Genomic DNA, 19,521 nt, shown 5'->3' with positions numbered 1-19,521 from the left:
GAAACCCGATGGGCCGACGCAATTGACATTCCCAGAAAATACATATGACTTAACATATTAGTATCTGGAAGTATAATGTTATTGATAGATTTCACGTCGTTTCCTAACCAAATTTTTCAACCCATGCATGACTTTACATTGGCATTTTCCTAGCCTAGTATGATTCTTTCTCATTGGTGATCTTCCCTCCATGCCGAACATTCACATGTTCTACTATATGCTTTTTTTAGATTGAGAATCTGACATTGGATCTTATTCTGTGATTATATATCATCCAGAACAGACAATGTAGACTTGTTAAAAAAAATAACCAATATTAAACGATACACACCGAGTGAAAATTATTACAAGCTCCACAAACAGTTGTACAGCTCAGTGCATAAGAAACACAAGTGCATACGAAATAGAGTGGAATAAAACATGCCATAAAGTAGTAGACAAGAGAGCGATGCCATAAGAAAGCAAGGACAGCTATAAGCTCGCTCTGTATATTCTCAACACTATATCGTCCCCTCACCATAAAACAGGAACGCTATACTGACACTATTGCCCCTCAATACTACTTCTGTCTGTGTCGACACCTTTCCACACAATGTTTTACGTAGTCACATTGCATAAATGACCTCCCCACTGCTGTCAAGATCAAGATCGGGATCGGAGTCCAGGTCTTCCAAGTCATCGTCCATCATGTCCAGGTTGTACAAACCAGCTGGAGGTATGGTAGCCTCCGAGATTATCTGCATGATGGTTTCAAGGCTCTGCATAGGCTGCTCCGGCTCTTCAAATTGGTCACCCATAGCCGTATCGTCCATCAGATCTGCTGGGAGGTTCTTGAGAAACCACACATGGTTCTTGATCTCAGGTATGGTGATGCGCTGACACATCACAATTCACCAACACTCGAATAGTGAGCAAATATAAAAGGCCAAATTAGAAAGCTACCCACTTTTTTTTGGAAACGAAAAGATGAACCATTGTTCACTTTCTCCATAACTCATTTCATTTTGAAGGCAGTGAGAGACCTGAACTCAAGTACTTATTTTTATTGCTGGGGCAAATTCTTTCAAGTTAAAACTATATCAAGTAGTATGTGTTTAGTTATGACCGATAGATGGAACAGATTAGGTAGACATCTTACAGATGCAATCTCGTACATGAAGACAGATTAAAATTCAAACTTCCAAAAATAGAAATGCAAGTCAAGGATCGAATCACTCACTTGAGCAGGATCACCCACAAAGATCCTCGAAATCAGATGCAGACATTCCGCAGATATATTGACATGCTCTGGAATAGAATACTGAACATTTATGACTCTCTGAATTGTCTTACGGTAGTCCTTAGGGTTTTCAGGATCTTCAAACGGATAGGTACCAACCAGCATAACATACAATGTCACTCCACAGGACCACACATCTGCAATCTGAAACAGAAGTAGCATTAAGATTCAAATATAAACATTATCACACAGTAAAGGAATCACAGGAAACCAAAGCATCACAAAAGATTCAAATATAAACATTATCATTGAACGGGTAAACCAATTTATAGACTAAAGAATTGCCACGTGCCAACTTAGAAGATTAAAAAGGGTATGTGACGAAAAGTGAATTGAGGAATCCTTGGTGAATAGCTTATTTGTATTGGGAAAAACTTAGGTTGTTAAAAAGTTGGACCAGGAGGAAGCATTCACCGACTCAGCATGAGAAAATGAGAGCATTTACAACTTAGTATATGAGAAAATGGAGAGCATGTAACAATTTGGTATGAGAATTGGATTAGCACCTAAGAAAGACAGAAAGGAATAATATGCTTACAATATGGTTTTCAAATATTACTCAGTGTGCCAGGAGTTGTTTTACCTTGCCATCATATTCTTTTCTGTGTAGCACCTCAGGAGCAATATATGCAGGAGTACCCACTGTAGATTTTGGTTGTGAATGCAGCAAAGCAGACTGTAAAGGGACATTTATAAATAGATAATTAACAGAAAATTTCTGATAACCAGGCGTGAAAAATGACAAAATAATACTCCATCTCTGAGAAAAATGTGAAATCCTCGATTTAAAACAGGAAAATATCCCTTTCACTTTTTTTTTCTATATAACTTTTAAAATGTCAATTAAATCATTAACCATCAATAGTTAATTTATCATAAATGTCATGAACCATAGAAAATATCAGCTGAAGTCATGAATTATCGATAATTTATAAAAATTTCCTGGTGATCATTTTCCAGCTGCTGAACACTGACGTGGCTTGCCGGATGTCACAGTGGAAATATTAATTATATTTTATTATAAACTGGCCGGGCCAGGCCTGGCCTGAATATGGAGACATCCAGCGAAGCCACGCCAACATTCCTGAGCCAGCAAAGAAATCTCAGGACATTTTTTTATCACTTAGCGCTTATTCATGACTTCACTTGATATTTCGATGGTTTCAGACATTTTTTTATAAAATGGTAATAATTTGAGATTGAAAATGATCTTTTTATATTTCAAACATTTTTGATAAAATTTAAATAGTTTTGACATTTTCCCATTTAAAATCCCAGAGAATAGGGAATCATAATACCAATAGATTATATGGAATAGATAACAGATTTGGTGACTACCTTGGAATACCCAAAATCACATATCTTCAGCCTAGGAGCCGGGCTCCCATCCAAGAGTGTGTTTTCCAGCTTCAAGTCTCGATGACATATTTGCTTTTAGAAGGGAATAAAGAAAAGATAAATCAAATTAAAGTTGTATCCTAAGAGATTGTGATGGAAAGTATTTCTAACTGAAGCATTTGATACCATTGAATGACAGTAGCTCACTCCAGATATAAGTTGTTGAAAGAAGAAACGAGCCTGCGTGAGAAAAGATTGCAAATAAGAACCGAGTGTACTCAAAAGCCACTTGTACGCTAGGAAACAAACACATCAGAGTTAGTAAAAGAACCTCATCCTCACTGAATCGTCCTTTATTAGATATGCGCTCAAATAATTCTCCGCCAGATGCATACTCCATCACAATAGCAAGATGGATGGGTGTTAGAATCACCTAAAGCAGAGTATTTAAGAGCACAGTCAGAGTTAATATAATCGAAGTCGCTTAAATGTCAAGAGTATTAGCAACAAACCTCTCGAAATCTGACAATGTTTGGGTGCCTCAAAGATCTGTGATTGATAATTTCTCTCTGAACATTCTCATCTATCTGCAAAAGTTATCCAGATAATTTACATGCTAATCTTTGAAAACCAACTAAAGAACAAGTACAAAAGAAAATCTTGTCAATCTTAGATCATCCTTCGTGAAATCAATGACAGACCAGCATCCATAGTAAATGGAAGAACAACATGGATATTTTTTTTAGGGGAATTAAAATCCATTCTATAGCTGATTAGCAGAAGCACAAACTCTACTACGATTATAACTGACTCATTTACCCATTTTTCACTCAAAACACGTGTACAAATAACTAACGACAAGCACCAGCGCATTAGAAGTCAGATAAATATATGCTTCCATCTGTGTATGACAGTGTATGACAGCATAATGTCATTTTCCACTAGTTAGGCAATTACAAATAAAGTACTTTTCTTATAACAGCATAAACTTTTCTTCATGTCCTTAAGCTCTCCTTTCTGACATGTTCCATTTCAGTTGGTAAGAATGCATCCCACATAATGTTGTTCTAATTCACTGATTGATTGTGTTATTTTCCAGGGAGTTTTAACTATAACCTATGACAAACAACACAGAGCTTGGACATGCCAAATAAAAAAATTGCAACTTACTATCAAAAAATGTGGAAGAAATATTTAAAAACATATCTACTCTAATTTATCCCATGTTTTGTTAATTTTCCACGCAACGGCATACAATAAGAGTTAGGGTTCCACTTGGTACCCACAAACTCCCAAAGTTCTTTAGTCATTTACTGATCAATATGCAATTCAAATTGTTCATCTCTTTGCCTTCCTAAATTTCATCCTTCAGAACAAGTCTTCAATTTATAGCTTATGCAAGCGATAAACATAAGGACGTCTGTTAGTGGTAAAAGTCAGACTGCTGGAAGTTTAATGGAGCAGAACCGAGAAAGTGAATACCATGACTAAACTGAACTACTTGAATAATGAAACACTCAAAACAAAATATAAATACAAACGTAACGCCACCTCCGAAGAGGGCCTTAACAGCTACATGCTGGACTTCACTAATATTCTGGACACCTTCTCTCTAATCTGGTGAAGGTTTTTATGAAAAGACAAAAGACTCCTATTACTACCATAATGTTAGAAGACACAATACTTTAAATATAAATAACAATCTTAAAGATAAACATGACTCATCAAACAATAAAAGATAAATACTAACCAAACTACCACTAAAGATAAATATATCTTGATATCAAGAAGTAAACATGCCATAACTCCTTTAGATTAGATTTGATCGATATCAAAGACCTTACAAAACTTACTTTCAAAACTAAAGATAAATATTTAACCTGTCAAAACATTTCTCACAATGCCAGCTATTGTCATCATTTTAGTATCATGAAACAAATCTTCAACCAGTACTGTTATCGTACATAACATACTTTGGCAAGGATTCATATAATTTATTAAATATTGTCCATTAAAAACGCAAAGTCAGTCACCAAATTTATCGGCCATAACCAGGCTTTGGCAGCTCCCAAGTTGAGAAAATTTACTGAGTACTTTAGCCTTCAAAATCACCTAAAAGATCCAAAGCCAAATTTTTGAGACCAGTAAAAGACTGGGAAGAACCGAAGAGGAAATGGCAACACACTTCCATTTTACAGATGCATTTAATCCGTGGAATCCAGCTCAATTCTCATATATCATGTTCACCCAAAGTTTATCTACTAATTTCTTCACAGAATATTGGCAGCTGGTCATATATCAGTGACAGTTACATGAATCGCAACAAGTACAAGAAGTTAATCTGTTGCGTTTCCATAGCAGAGGCAGCTGCTTTCATAAAAATCACATTCCCATAGTAATAGGTATAGTTATCTGTAACACTGTAGATACATGTTTGGTAAGTTCTAGATAATCACTAGTTGACATAAGAGCAGATGATACATTCTCAACCTTCCCAATTTGCTGATTGAGCATGGGAAAGGCAGCTACGAAAGGCAATTAAATTTCTCCCAATTCCCAAGCCAAGTGCATCTAACTCCGCTTTCATTGCTCCAAAAAACCCGAACAAACTGGATCCTTACCATAGATCTTCGTTACTGTCCAGGTTTCCAAAATTGGACTACAAAAATTTGGGGAGAACAAAGTGTCGACTAAAACAAGAAATTTCTTGATTGTTAAAGTTTAACATATTTTTTATCTTTATTTCCATTAATAGCTCGCCAATAAGAAATAAAACTGCCACCAAAACATCAACTTTCCAGCTTAAAACGAATAAAGAGTAACTGAAACCAAGTCGGGGCAATAGTATAATTCCGAGCATAAATACATCAAATATTTGATAGAGAAGTTAAGAATAACAGAAAAAGGAGGAAGTTAAGTTAAAACCGACCTTATCGCCTCGCTCAATATACTTAACCGCAACGAGCTCATTGGTCTGCTTATCCCTCATCAATCGGGCGACGCCGAAGTTACCGGAGCCGATATCTCTGACGAAGTCATAGCGATCACTATCGTGCATGATCGGCATATCCATACCGGGGCCCGGTGGCATTCCTGACCGATCCATTTCAGCAAAAAAAACTGTGACAGAAACTCAGCTAGCTAGCTCACATTACCGGGACGGGGAAGCGGCGGCGGTGCAGAGGATGATCGGCGATTTGATGAAGTCGGTGAGGTGGCAGATTTGAAGAGAGAGAGAGAGAGAGTGAGGCGGTGGGTGTCCAAGGATCGGATTATTATCTCCTTGGTTTCTGCACCTATAACGGTGTCGTTTGGTGTGAGCTGAGAGGCGTTGAATTCCGCTTACTTGTAATTTGGGGTTTGTTGCAACTACCTATTTCACGCTTTTGCCCCTCCTTTGGATAAACTTTGATAACTCCATTCGCCACATCACTAATCTGTTTAACTGCTCTCTGTTTTTACATTTTTAAGATGATAATTATGCTTTTTTTTTTCTCTTTTTTTCAAAGAAAAAATTGCAATCATGACGTTCAAAATTCAACAAATTTGTAACCAAATTTTGTACAACTAAAAATTAATTTATTTTAAAAAATTAAATTTATTTATATATTTAATTAAAATATATAGATGCATATATAGTACATGAAAAGTGCACAATATTATGTTTATATATTTATGATTTGTGTATAATGTTTTTATTTTTTTAGAACCATAAAATTTAATTAGTGCATACTTTAAAATTCAATTTTAAATTTAATAGAAAGAAAAATCAAATATAAAAATAAAAAATGAAGTTAAAGGCTAATAAGTCTTTTTAATTTGTCTTCTTACTATATTTATTATTTTAATATATAATTAATATATTAAATTATTAATATAATTTTATTTTAGTTGTATAAAATTTGATTGTTTATCGTCATTCTCCAAAACTAGAGAGAATATTTGGAATAGAAGGAGTAGCTTGTTTCTTTTTCCGTTATGTTCCCTTTTGTGAAAGCATTAATTATTGTCCCTTAAGGCTCAAGGTCAATGCAAGCATACAAGTATAAAAATAATAAATAAACATTTTATATTTTTGATATTGATAGTGAACGCTATGAGTAAACTAGGTCCGTCTAAATATAATTTAATTAGGTTACCGGTGAATGTTTCAACTGCCTTACATATGATTTAAAGTCTAGTCTTATTGGAAACTAGTATTTTGATTAGATTTGTTTATGTTTTTGGTCTTTCTTTTGTGCGTGTGGGAAAATGCTTTATTTTATAGTAGTATATAAAGTTTATTACACAGTTCATCTTTATGAACGATTTATTTTCAAAACTGTAAAGTCAAAGTAAGGTGCCTCCCAATGACAAACACTGCAATTTAGCCCATGTCTTGAATTGTTATATGTCCCTAATTTCTGAATCTTGTTACCAAATAATTTACGAGAAAGAAAAAACTATCTAAAATATGACTAATGAATGTATACTATACTCTATATTAAATCTGGGTATCTCTAGGATGGAATGTATACATGTATAATTAATTAGATGAAATATATACATGTATGGTGATTTGTAAAACATGATTACATGAGTATGATAATGCAGTAGTCAACTCTAAATTAAGAAAAATAAAATTAATCTGTAACTAAAAATGCAGTTGAATATATGGATTATTATTGCTTGGGCCTGATTTAATTTGTATCTGAGCCTTTTATCCATTCTTTGGACTTGGCCCAGAAGCCCAGCTGCTTTCCCTTCTCACCAGATGCTGCCACGTGGCTCTTCACTTGGATCCTGTTTCCTGACCGTTGGATTAAGGGTTTGTGAGATGTGTTTGTTTATGTGAGATGAGAGCCGGTTTTGTATCCATTCATTCTATACACTTTCTCTCTCTCTCTGATTGCCCTCCAGCTTCTCTCTACTTCTACTATTGCTTCTCCGGTTGATCTCTTGAGATTATTCACCATTCTTGGGTGAATATTCTAGTGCTGAGGTGTGTAGAAGGCAACTGCTTCGGTTGTTTGTAGTGTGAGAACTAGGGTTTTTGTTCTGAGGTGGTTTCAGTGACTTAATCCGGTGTGAAGGGGCTGTGTGGTGAAGGTATTGACGGTGCGAGGGTAGACTCCAGTCAATTCATCGGTGCTCCCTTGGATTTGGTTCTAGTTGAATAGATCTGGGCTATGTGGCGGGCTCTGAGCCATATTCTGTAATCTATTCTGTTTCCCTTTGTGTTAGCTTCTTGTTTTCTGATCCGAAAGGATCTTGTGCGAAGTTACTAACCTGTTTTTTGAGTGTGCAGGATACTCACTAAGTGGATGAACCGGCTAGGATTTCGGTTGAGAGATCTGTAATAGTTAGGGTTCTAATTCTTGTATCACTTGTACACTTATACTCTTGTAATAGTGTATATCAGTCGCGTGGGTGAGAGTTTGGCTGAGCTCTCTTGTACAAGAACAAAGAGGTCTTGGTAATTAGTGAGTCTGGACTTATCTGATCCCTATAAATGCTACTTGGATTCAACAGGTTTTATTTATGTTTTGGCTATAACTCTAATCAATTATTGCTCGACTGAATCGTTTTTCTGAAAAATTTATTCGATATCTATATATATTCGTGGTCCTTATATAATAACATTATTTGTGAACTTTATTTGTTAGCGATAAAAGGACTGTGCTAGTCATGTTAAGAGATTGTAATTAATGGATTTTTACACAAGAATTAGTACTATGAGAGAAAAGCATGTTCAAAAACAATTGTTTTGCATGCACCTTAATTTTCTTATTTGGGAAATTAAGAAAGAGGGTGTAGCGAGCTTCACTATCCCAGACTAGTGCCTCAAAATTTCCGATGGTTCAGACTAACTCTCTTGAGTTGGGTAGCTAAGGTGTGAGAATTAACTAACTAAGGTCAAAAGACAAAATGAAAAACAAGTAAATTGAAGTGACATTCTCTCTAGGCTACGACTTGACTTCCTAAGACTAAGACGACTCCTTATTAACTAAGAAAGATCGACTTAAAAGTACTAAAGCTAAAAGCTGCTTTAAGTAGAATAGTACAGCTCGAGTATAACTGGACTAGATACATGAAAGGATAAGGGACAACTCTAATAATTAATTAAGAGTATAACAAAAATAAAATTTGAAAATCAAAGGGTAAATCATTTTGAGAGAGTCAATAAAGTAAACAAATTAGATCCTAAATTATCTAAACAAAAAACAACAAAAGGGTACGAAAGATTTCAACGAGCAAAATTTCCCAAAGTAGGCAGAATTATCGACGCAGTGCATTTCATGAATGTTGTAAGATAAGTGTGGCTTTATATTTTAAGATCACGTCTATATGCAAGCTGATAGGATAAACCTCCTATCGGGTAACTTAATGAACAAGAAAATAAAGATATGGAGAAGACATGTGAATCCCTAAAATATCTAAACAAAATATGAAATATGCTCGTGTATCACAAGCATACAGAGAACATGGAAGGTCTCGCCATCAACACGCAATATAAAGTCCATGGCGATTGGCGATTGCGAACAACCAAAAGGCCAAAGCCTCACAAGCGGAAAGGCCAAAGGTCATGCTAATAAATCCAACAATATAACCTTTAATTAATCTCTCTGCTCGCATGGTTGCATAGTTTGACGAGTAGACATTAGACATGACTTAGTCTCATTATGCAGTTTTATTGGGATCGTTAAATCAGCATAGTACTTAGTTTTAGAACAGTGTCGCGAAGGGATTAAGTCTTTTGACATAATTAATCTTGCCAACTTCTTCGGACAAGTTTAATCTCGAATCAAATTAATCTCGTGTAACAAAAGTATACATCGATACAAGTTCTGCCGTACAACTGGAGTTACAAACCTAATCTAAATTTGAAAAATCTTTGTAGGCGTAATTACATTTCAATTCAAGTTAAATCCAAAATCTGGCCGTCTCTAAAAAAGGTGAGCGCATATAACCCTGAGTCCAAGTATTTGGAATTTGATTAGCGGTTATTAAACAAGAGATTTAGTGGGAAACACGTAGTTTTTTCCCTAAAATGAGCAGACATGGAAGCAAAGGTCCTCGTTTTTTTTTTATCATAGGCCCCTGCTTTAGTTTAGAATGTCCATACTTTTAAACCAAATATTTATGGAATCTGCCTTTTAAGACTATCTCCTTGTCTGTTTTGTGGAATCACAATACAGATAAGATTTTTAAGTAAGAGAATTTGTTGAAATCATCTCCATGCCATTGTTGGTGCTGCTCTGAAATTATTCTTTTTTAGACGTTTGTATTAATTATTGGGAAATTGGTCTCTAAAACCATGAACTTTGCTCAAAATTTGGTATTTCCCATGAACTTTGAAATTGGTATATAATATCACGAACTTTGCATTTTGTTTGGTATTTCCCATGGCATGTTTATTACTATATTTGACTAACTTACGAGGCTTTTATCATACTTGACACAATTAAATCAACGTGGTTTTCAACGTGACTTTTTATGCTACATGTTATGAACTTAAAAAATGGTTTCAAATATTATAAAACATATCACGGTTGCCTATGTTAAATAAGATTTTGATGAAAATATCTTATTTGAGTGAATTTGGGAAATACCAAACAAAATACAAAGTTCGTGATATTATATACCAATTTCAAAGTTCATGGGAAATACCAAATTTTGGGCAAAGTTCATGGTTTTAGAGACCAATTTCCCTTAATTATTTAATTGCACATCCGATATATATTCAACAATTTTCAGGTTTGTTGCTACTTCCGTGTCACATGTGTCACTTTTTAATACTACAACACTATTATATCGTGATGAGAAAATAGAACATCTTTTGAATAAAGGATTCTTGTTGATTATTTGGCTTCGAATTGCTCCTTTGGAATTCTAGTATTTATACGTGTTCTAGTGATTATCTTTGATAAGATTAAAAGAATATAGAGGAGAATTGATGCTGTTGCTTTTGCAGCAGGATTGTATGGTGAGAAATAATAATATGGAGTATTAATCAGGATCGGGAATAAAAAGTATGTAGTACAGAAATTTAAATTGATTAACTTGGTGATTCTTGTATTTTTTAAATTTCTTTGGGACTTTTGCTCCTTTGCTATCTACTCCCTCCGTCCGCCATTAGGAGTCTCATTCATGGGCGACACGGGTTTTAAGAAATGTTAAAAAAAGTAGGTGGAAAAAAGTTAGTGGAATAGGGGTCCCACTTGTAAATATTATTTTTAAATGAAATGTGAGTGAAATGAGTTAGTGGAAGGTGGGACCCTATTACCATTTATGGTAAAAGTGAACCGGGACTCTTATTCGTTGACGGACTAAAAGAGAAAAACGGGACTCCTATTTGCGGACGGAGGGAGTACATAGTAATTGAGATGGAGTATTAATTTGAGTATGAACCTCCTTTCTATTATAATACTTCACCCCTAGTAGTTACGATGACCCATTTTATTTTTGCACTTGTTTTGAAATACTCCATCCGTCCCAAGATAAGTGACTTGTATTCCTTTTTGGGATGTCCCACTATAAGTGACCTATTTCCATTTTTAGCAAAAAGTCATCTCTTTTACTTTATTCTCCACCTACGTTATTCTCTCTCTTCTCCTCTGCTTTTCCCTCTCTCATACTTTACTCTCTCCACTTTAACTTATATAAATACAATTCCTTAAATCCTGTGCCCAAAAGAAGTAGGTCACTTATCTTGGGACGGAAGGAGTAATAAATAGTTGAAGTGGAGGAAAAATAAAGTAAGAAATAAAATAAAGTTGAAGATAGTCTCTTCCACATTATTCTCTCTTACTTTAATTTCATTTTAACTATTTATTATGATTTTTCCAAAATATGTGCCAAAATGAAATGAGTCATCTTAACTTGGACGGAGGTTATTAAAAAATTAAATATCTGAATAAAATCAAATTGAAATTTAAAATTAGTTTAGCTCTTTTGGATTTTTATCTGGTTCAATTTATATTTTTAGAAACCTTTGGTTTTTTATTTAGTTCAGTTCAGATCTACATAAAATAAAAAATATTGAAAAACTGAATTTAATTATAATATTACATACTAAATTATGCTCCCTCTGTCCAAAAAAAAATAGGCATATTTACCATTTTGGGACGGGGTTGGGGTCTGAATTTGGGACGGGGTTAATGATGCTCTAACCCTACACATAATTCCACTAGCACTATGTCTCACTCGCTTTTTTCCTTCTCTCTTATTTTTTACCATTCTCTCTTACTTTACCAATTCTATATTAAAACCCGTGTCATACATCAATTGCCCTATTTTTTGTGGACGGAGGGAGTATTAGACTTTATAATACCCTAGTTATGTTGGTTTATTGGATATGCTACTTGGTTGATATGATATTTTTATGTAAACATTGGAAAAATAATTCTGGGCTTTTTATTTTTTCTCAGAATTTTGGTACGATTTTCATTTTTTTATTCAAATTAGTTTTTGTAGTTCTTAATTCGGATTTTAAGGTATGGTGTTTCATATGATTCAATTAAATTTGATTTTAATTTTCACAAAATTTTGATTTTCTGTTCAATTCAGTTTTTAAAAAATGAATGGAAAATCAAATGATCACCCCCATATAATTCATGGCTAAAAAGTCGATTTTGGATATGCAATTAAACATGTGGTGGAATATATTTTTCATATACATGTGATTTTTAGGAAAACTTGTAAACATATGATAGTATCAAATTGTGTTTAATGAGTAATCTAGAAAGTCAGAGGAAGTACCATGACCAAGAAATTTTGGATCATAGGGAAACTCTCTTGGTAAAATGGTGATCCGGTTTAAAAGAATATATAATTAAAAGCTATAACTTATAAATCTAACAAAAAGTAAATTTTCAGCAGAACATATTCATATTAAGACTTAAGTTTTTAATAAATATGGAAGTCTAATTTCATAGTTATACAAAATGCACGTTTTATAAATTGTCAATTACGGATTAAACATATAATATACGCAAATATATTTCTTATTTATGATATATACTATTTTTACGGTGTATATACACGGTATGTACCCTAATTTCCGGTACATACCAAAATTTTGGAATATATGGCACGTTATACCGTATTATATAAAATTCCATATAATTACAATATTAAAATAGTATTTCGGTATATCAAAATTGCAATATTGTTTTTTTTTTCGCTACGATAGTATTTCAGTATATTTGTTCCAATGAATTTACTAACTAGAAACCTAATGGATTTATCCTTCCATTGATGATCAATTTTTGTAAATCATTTTTAGTCTAATCATACATGACTAGATCCAAGTATTACATATGAGCTGCTGAAAAAACCAAACAGTCAACTTGTGAGGTACGTCTATAATAAGAGCTAATCACACTTGAGTGACTGGATTCAATAATTTTTTAGACCCAAAACCAAATAGCTCAGGAATACCGTAATTAATAATTTATTAATTTTAGATGGTATGTGGTACGTCTATATTCTGGATACTCATACACACAATCCAATTAATTTCCATTACCAACATATATATTTAAATACAAACATATACAAAAATATACAAAAATATTTATTTATTTAGAAAATTAGAGAATAGACATTTGACCAGAATCCTACTCATTGTCCTTGTATTGGAAGACAATCTCAATAGGCTAATTATATGGTGCAAAACCCATAGGTTTCTTGGACCAAAAGAAGAAAGAAAAAGAAATCGCAAAAAGAAAAACTCTAAAAGAAGATTCTTGATTTAAAAGAACAATTAAACAATTTCTTGTCTAAGGACAGTATGTACGTTTGAGACGAATATATTACTTAATGTAAGTTCATAATTTTAAAAACTTTTTTTGATATATTCGAACAGAAGATAAATAATTAATAGGATCATATTCACTACAATCATATTTCGAAAAATCATAATCCCTAATAATAATATTATGATAAAAAAAATATATCCCTTAAATATTTTGTGACTCTTGATCCATATTGGACTATCCAATGATGCTCTGCATTCCAATATAAAACGCTGTAATCATATTCAATATGGTAGAAAATTGAAAGTTTCAATTTGACTATTTTACTCTAAGAATATGCGGTAACATGGCAAGATTTTGAACATAAAAAGAAAAAATAAAAGAAACACAGAATATTAGTATCACATCAATATTTGATGAGATTGAGTGTATGATACACTATCTGAATGATAAAATACACATAATGAGACTTAAATTACTCAGAAAGTGTTTCTTTATGCAAATATACGAATTAGCCCTCTCTTTAGGCCCAGATAAAAATAGCATATAAAAATCCCTACCCTTGATAAAAAATCTGGAAAAGCACCCTTTGTAAAAAAGATGATATCTCCAGACAAAAGAGTCAAGATTCCTCAATTTGACCGTACTAACCTCTGGTTTTGTTAGGAATCGAGAGTGTGAAAAGAAATCTGGAAACTGCTAGAATCTTTTTATTGGAAGAATCATTGTGTATTGCCTTTTCTACCCTCCATCATGACCATCTCTTTGTCTAAGTTTAACCAACCTCAAGGGTAATATAGTAATATTAAAATATACATGTGTGATAGTACCAAGTAAGCCACTATTTGGAGCATATTATTCTTGCGTGTAATCGTATGCAGCCACCTTTCATGTATGAGTATATTACATCTAACTAGGCAAACAGGGAGAAGAAAAAGAATAGGTGTAGCATTTTTGAAAGGGGTGATATTGGTTAGAATTGAAACACAATGAATTTTGATTTGGGCTCCAAAAACATTTCAGAAATCCTCTCAGAAGTTTCAGGCATGGATGATTTCATCAAGAAATCATCGATGCTGGATTTTCATGTCCATGCATTGGAAGAAGAACTGCACAAGATTGAAGCTTTCAAACGTGAACTTCCTCACTGCATGCACCTGCTCAAACATGGTCTCTCTCTCTCTCTCTCTCACTTGTTTACATTTGTTTTGATTTATTTTTTTTCAGTGATTGAAAGGTTGAAGGCAGAGAGCGGGAGAGATGGAAGGGTAAAAGCGTCAAATGAATTCACCGAGAAGAAAGATTGGAGGACTTCTGTTCAGATCTGTACACCGATGTCAAGAGATCAAGCCCCTGTTTTTCCCCTGAAATCAGTAAATTTTCTTCCATATTTGCTATTCATTTTAATTGGATTTGCATTTTTTTAAATATATACTCCATACTTCAGAGATTCGCGGAAGGGCTGGGAAATGGAAATCAGTTTGGTGGTAAACTGAGGAACGAAGGAGGGGCATTTTCGCCTTTCAAGAGAGCAATGAATGAAAAGAGTGAGGCTGATTTGAGCGACGATGGAACTCATCACAAGAAACAGAGGCGTTGTTGGTCTCCGGAGTTGCACAAGATTTTTGTTGATGCCCTCCATCAGCTTGGTGGTGCGCAGAGTAAGATATCTCTTTTCATAAATCATAGTAATTATATATTTTTAATGTATTTTTATAAGTGTAAATGTTTAATCCAAGTTTATAATGTGTTGAATTCTAGCAGCGGCTACACCCAAGCAGATTAGGGAGCGTATGAAGGTTGAAGGTCTCACTAATGATGAAGTTAAAAGTCATTTACAGGTAATTACAAAACTATTATGATCATCTAATTCCATGCATTACATTTTTTTCTAAGCAAATAAATTTGGATTTTGAATTTCAGAAATACAGAATCTATATGAAGAGAGTTGATTCAGCGGAGCCGATAGCAGTTTCAGGGTTCCCAGTGGATGGTGGAAAGAAGGTGGTTAAAGGCGGTTCTGCAGCCACCAGCGGTCAGAGTATCGGAAATGAAGACGAAGATGAAGACAAAGACGACGACTAGTCGGTGAGAGCAACAAGGACCTTGCTTGCCTTACAAAAACATATCATATACTCCTCCTACTTCTTAATTAATTTCACTTTCATTCTACACTTATTTTGCCAGAGAATTTAAAACCGCTTGTCATATTGCTTCATATAAAGCTGTTTTGAGATATTTAGTATAGCATATTTTTCTGAGGAATTCATTTAGGATGCCAATTTAAATTTTATTTTTCAAATGCATGCACTAATTTTATTCTCCTGTCTTCTTGTATCAAATTTTTTTCATCACCAGCCGGTAGTGTATGTGTTAGGAAAATTGGAGTATAACATATGTTACAGAATAAAGTCAAATAAAAATTTTGAAGCCAGTGTACATCATCACAAGTATGGTTGCACTTTTGCTTTAGTAAAAGTAGCAGTAGTTATACATTAATAGGCATGCACTTATACAAGTATAGTACTCCATAAAAGTTATGCTTTTTGTCGAGACGATTCTGGTTATAAATGTAATGCATCTTCAAGTTCATGGGTCGATTCATGGGAGTTAACTTTGTGTTATGATGAATATTAACTACAAAAATGCAGAGTGCACATATTCATTTTATTAGTACTATAATATATGGGGCATGTGCAAGAATAATATTATTAGCATCAATGAATATAATTTTGTATGTATAAAATCTAATATTGGCAAATGATTTTGTAGATTAGTAGTATATTACTATTATATACAACATCGTTATGGATTTTCTTGATTATTTTCCTCAAAATGAAGGTGTGGTACTATCGAAACTTTCAAGTTGCGTTAGGTTTTTAGATTTGTTTATCACTAATTGTATTAGGTTTATGTAAATTTATAATCATAGTAGTTGCGTTAGGTTTTTATAAAAAGATTAGTTTTTAGATGTGTTTATCACTAATTGTATTTTATATATAGAGAGAGAGTTGTAATAAAATGTAACTAGGATTTATATAGTACTAGTATTAGATTTGGAGATTTAATAGCTTAATATTAAATTTTTTAAATTAATTAATGTAATTTAAAAAAAATCTTAGTAATCATATTTCGTCCATAAGTATGGTACTATTACCCTGGTAAAATGTTTAAAATTTCTCATATTTTTATTCCAAATAATGGTAGTCATCCGTATATAATATGGTAGTTACCTGGCGCAAGTTCTTAGGTTATTATACAGTTTTTATGCAACGTAATCGCAAGGATGACCAATTGTTTCCTTTCGCCACCTTGATTTGCGACTTTTTCGAAAGAAAAAGACGACAATCGATATCATTTTGAGATTGTTTAAAGCTTTATTTGTGAATTAACAATTGTACCCATCATTCATGTAAAAAAAGAAAAACTTGGTCCACTTATTAATTTAATTCTGCCATCTCCGAAATTGTTTCCTAGATCCACCATTATTGTTGATAGAGATACTTGTGTAGATACACATACACCCCTATTAATTTCGTTTCATTTTATTTCCATTCAATTCATTTTTTATATTTTCATCCTACTATTAGCAAGATCAGGGCATCTCTTCCCACCATTGTATCAGTCAAATTACTTTAATATCAATATACCAGCAAAACAAAGGTTGAGGAAAATCAATATCTAAACAGTTATGGTATATATGATGAGAAAATGACAAGGATGAGGACGAATTTCACCACATAAATGAATCATAGTATTAACATGAATCAATGGATAACAAGTGTTGTATGAGTTTCGCCTCTCTCTCTCAGCTTTCTCTCAGCCGAAAGCTGTTTCGCAAATCGAATCAAAGCCTCTTCATTGGTGCCCTCTCCTTCCACCTCCTCAAACTGCCCTGTCTCGAGGTCCACTCGCGACATGGGCATCTTGAGGCGCCGTTTCGCCACGTCGACGAGCTCCCGCAGATTGCGCGAGGTCGCGATGTCCAGAGAAGTCTGGTCGCCGGAGAGCGTGTCGTCCTGGATTCGGAGGTAATTCTTCTTGGTGTGAAGCGACTGGAAGAGCGTGGAGACATGGATGTCCACCATGTCCGAGCTCGCGTCTCCGAAAACATCCATCAGTGGCGTGTTCCCCCACTTGTACACCCATCCCAGCAGCCCCCACCCCGCTGCCTCCTCCGCGCTGTACTTCTCCGCCTGCTTCGGTATCCCCGTCCCCAGCGACAGCACCAGCACCTTGCTCCCGTCCAACGCTGACATCTCCGTGTAATCCGAATCTCCCGCCAATATCCCATTCGATATCTGGGATATTGCTATCAGCGTCTGCAATTATTAATATTGTCGTTTCGTTTCAGACTGTCCACCAAAATTAGTTTCTATCTATTTATTAAAAAAAAAATCTCTGTTGAGTCTCATTTTTCGCTAACAACATTACAGCCACTTACAGGATTGTTGGCTGCAACGCCGCCGTCTATTAGATCATAGGTGGTGGTGTTGCCGGCTTCATCGACCGTTTCGAAATAGTGTGCGGGTAGAAAGGTGGGAGCTGCGGAGGTGCCTATGCAGATGTCACACAGTTTGGCATCTCTGTAGGACTTCTCCTTGGCCTTTTTCAAGTGAGCAAAAATTGTTAATTGGAATTTTTTGTTTTGATTTCATAAATATGAAAATTGAGATGGTTACACACATCTTTAGTGGTGAAGATAACTGGCTGCAGCCGCTTGATATCGAAAGCAAGAATCACCAGATTTGTTAATGTCTCCTTGATTGTGATGTCTCCTAATTGCTCCTTCAACAATGTCCTCAAACACCTCCCATTATACTTTGGTCCAAATAAATTCTTCAGAGTCTTGAGCACATTATGCCGGCTTCAAAACACAAGTTCGAATAAATTAAAAACATCACAACCCAAGTCGTATATATACTACTACTTCCGTCCAAAAAAAATAGTTTTAGTTATGGAACACGTGAATTTTAATGCAAAATTGGTAAACATGAGAGATAGAGAAAAAAAACTTACTATTATAAATAGACTAGACCTAATTTTGGTGGACGACCTAAAATAGAAAAACATGACTATTTTTCGTAGACAGGGTAGTACTATTTAATATTGAGATGAAAGATACTAACTCGCAACCAGGGAAGAAGGAGGGGCATTCGTTGAGATAGAAGTCGATTATGTCCTTTGCGGCATACAAGGGGCGTTTATTGTGGTCGGGGGCGGTGATCATGGTGGCTAGCAAGCCGCCAGTGCTGGTTCCGGCTACTATGTCGAAGTAATCTGCAACTCTTGCATCTGCACCATCTAGCTCCTGCAAAACTACCTTGTCATGCAAAAATCAACGCTACTACTTTTTAAGTAGGTAGAAAAAAGACCTGGAGCTTGGATTCAAGAAATTGAAGAATGGTAGCAGGGATGATGCCTCGGATGCCGCCGCCGTCGATGCTGAGGATGGTTACAAGGCTTCCCTTTTTGGGATCAGGAGCCATACCTCTTGTGTAACAACACTCATAAGGCCTCATCACCACTTATAGAATGGTTTTTGGGTTAGGAATATCATTCTCAATTTTCACGGATCTAATCTAGATTCTTCTATTACATCTGATGTTTCTTTCGTCTCAATAAAACTTGTGTCTACCGTGTCAAATGGGTGGATTAATTTATAAATAAAAAGGTAAAAAAATCAAGAATTGAGAAAAAGTAAGTAGGATGTATACACATTGCAAATGCTCTGTTTTTTGTGCTCAATAGTTGCGAGTGTAAATTTGTATTTAATTAAGTAGTGTAACCAACATTTTAGTGTTCAAAATTTTCTAATCTCACAATTCTATGTTCTTTGATTGCACGATGACATCATTCAAGTGAGATGGAGGATATTAATACAATCAATATTATAATGGATGATGTAGGGTTCAGAAAACGTAATATGAAAAATAAAAGATTAATGCAGAAAATATAAAAAACTAGAATAATCATAAATATATTGTATCATGCGTCAATTGTTACACAACGTTTTATAACTCTAATTCTAGTTCTAGAAAGTAGTAGTAATAGTATTATTTTGATTTGATTTTCGTTCATTGATTCTTGCCTTATTTTTGCTTTTAATGAATCCCCATTAATTGCAATAGGGTTGGGTGAAAATTGAAAAACATAAGGTTGCAT

The 19,521-nt window shown here is 34.4% G+C and overlaps 3 protein-coding genes and 1 long non-coding RNA gene across 7 annotated transcripts; 2 read left to right on the top strand and 2 right to left on the bottom strand.

Moving 5' to 3' along the window:
* Positions 1-316: 316 nt before the first annotated feature.
* Positions 317-5,933, bottom strand: LOC125188907 (serine/threonine-protein kinase SAPK10-like). Of its 2 annotated transcripts, XM_048086003.2 has the most exons (9): positions 5,773-5,931; positions 5,547-5,710; positions 3,130-3,204; positions 2,949-3,050; positions 2,804-2,857; positions 2,618-2,710; positions 1,863-1,955; positions 1,220-1,423; positions 317-875 (listed from the first exon to the last, which is right to left on the bottom strand). In XM_048086003.2, the coding sequence occupies exons 2-9, from the start codon at positions 5,706-5,708 to the stop codon at positions 606-608; spliced, it is 1,053 nt and encodes a 350-aa protein (XP_047941960.2). In that variant the 5' UTR covers positions 5,709-5,710; positions 5,773-5,931; the 3' UTR covers positions 317-605. The 2 variants fall into 2 exon arrangements, with proteins under 2 accessions (XP_047941960.2, XP_047941959.2); XM_048086002.2 differs by having other exon boundaries at positions 5,547-5,933.
* Positions 5,934-7,475: 1,542 nt separating this feature from the next.
* LOC125190895 (uncharacterized) lies at positions 7,476-8,162 on the top strand. Its single transcript, XR_007170993.2, has 2 exons — positions 7,476-7,811; positions 7,905-8,162. It is a non-coding gene; the product is annotated as an uncharacterized LOC125190895 (long non-coding RNA).
* Positions 8,163-14,263: 6,101 nt separating this feature from the next.
* LOC125186008 (transcription factor HHO5-like) lies at positions 14,264-15,594 on the top strand. 3 transcript variants are annotated; one of them, XM_048082308.2, is made up of 5 exons: positions 14,264-14,490; positions 14,584-14,729; positions 14,804-15,017; positions 15,118-15,197; positions 15,280-15,594. In XM_048082308.2, the coding sequence occupies exons 1-5, from the start codon at positions 14,346-14,348 to the stop codon at positions 15,439-15,441; spliced, it is 747 nt and encodes a 248-aa protein (XP_047938265.1). In that variant the 5' UTR covers positions 14,264-14,345; the 3' UTR covers positions 15,442-15,594. The 3 variants fall into 3 exon arrangements, with proteins under 3 accessions (XP_047938265.1, XP_047938264.1, XP_047938263.1); XM_048082307.2 differs by having other exon boundaries at positions 14,264-14,526; positions 15,121-15,197; XM_048082306.2 differs by having other exon boundaries at positions 14,264-14,526.
* A 1,440-nt stretch (positions 15,595-17,034) lies between these two features.
* Positions 17,035-19,063, bottom strand: LOC125190713 (patatin-like protein 2). The gene is made up of 5 exons (XM_048088086.2): positions 18,732-19,063; positions 18,486-18,667; positions 18,043-18,223; positions 17,801-17,962; positions 17,035-17,678 (listed from the first exon to the last, which is right to left on the bottom strand). Exons 1-5 carry the CDS (start codon positions 18,876-18,878, stop codon positions 17,124-17,126), a joined length of 1,227 nt encoding a protein of 408 aa, XP_047944043.1. The 5' UTR covers positions 18,879-19,063; the 3' UTR covers positions 17,035-17,123.
* Between the last annotated feature and the right edge of the window lie 458 nt (positions 19,064-19,521).

The sequence above is a fragment of the Salvia hispanica genome, chromosome 5 (genome assembly GCF_029641045.1).
Source record: "Salvia hispanica isolate PSC_SH4W2 chromosome 5, Shi_PSC_v1, whole genome shotgun sequence".
NCBI lineage: Eukaryota > Viridiplantae > Streptophyta > Magnoliopsida > Lamiales > Lamiaceae > Salvia > Salvia hispanica.
The sequence above is the reverse complement of the archived record's forward strand: the minus strand, read 5'-3'. Positions and strand labels throughout refer to the sequence as shown.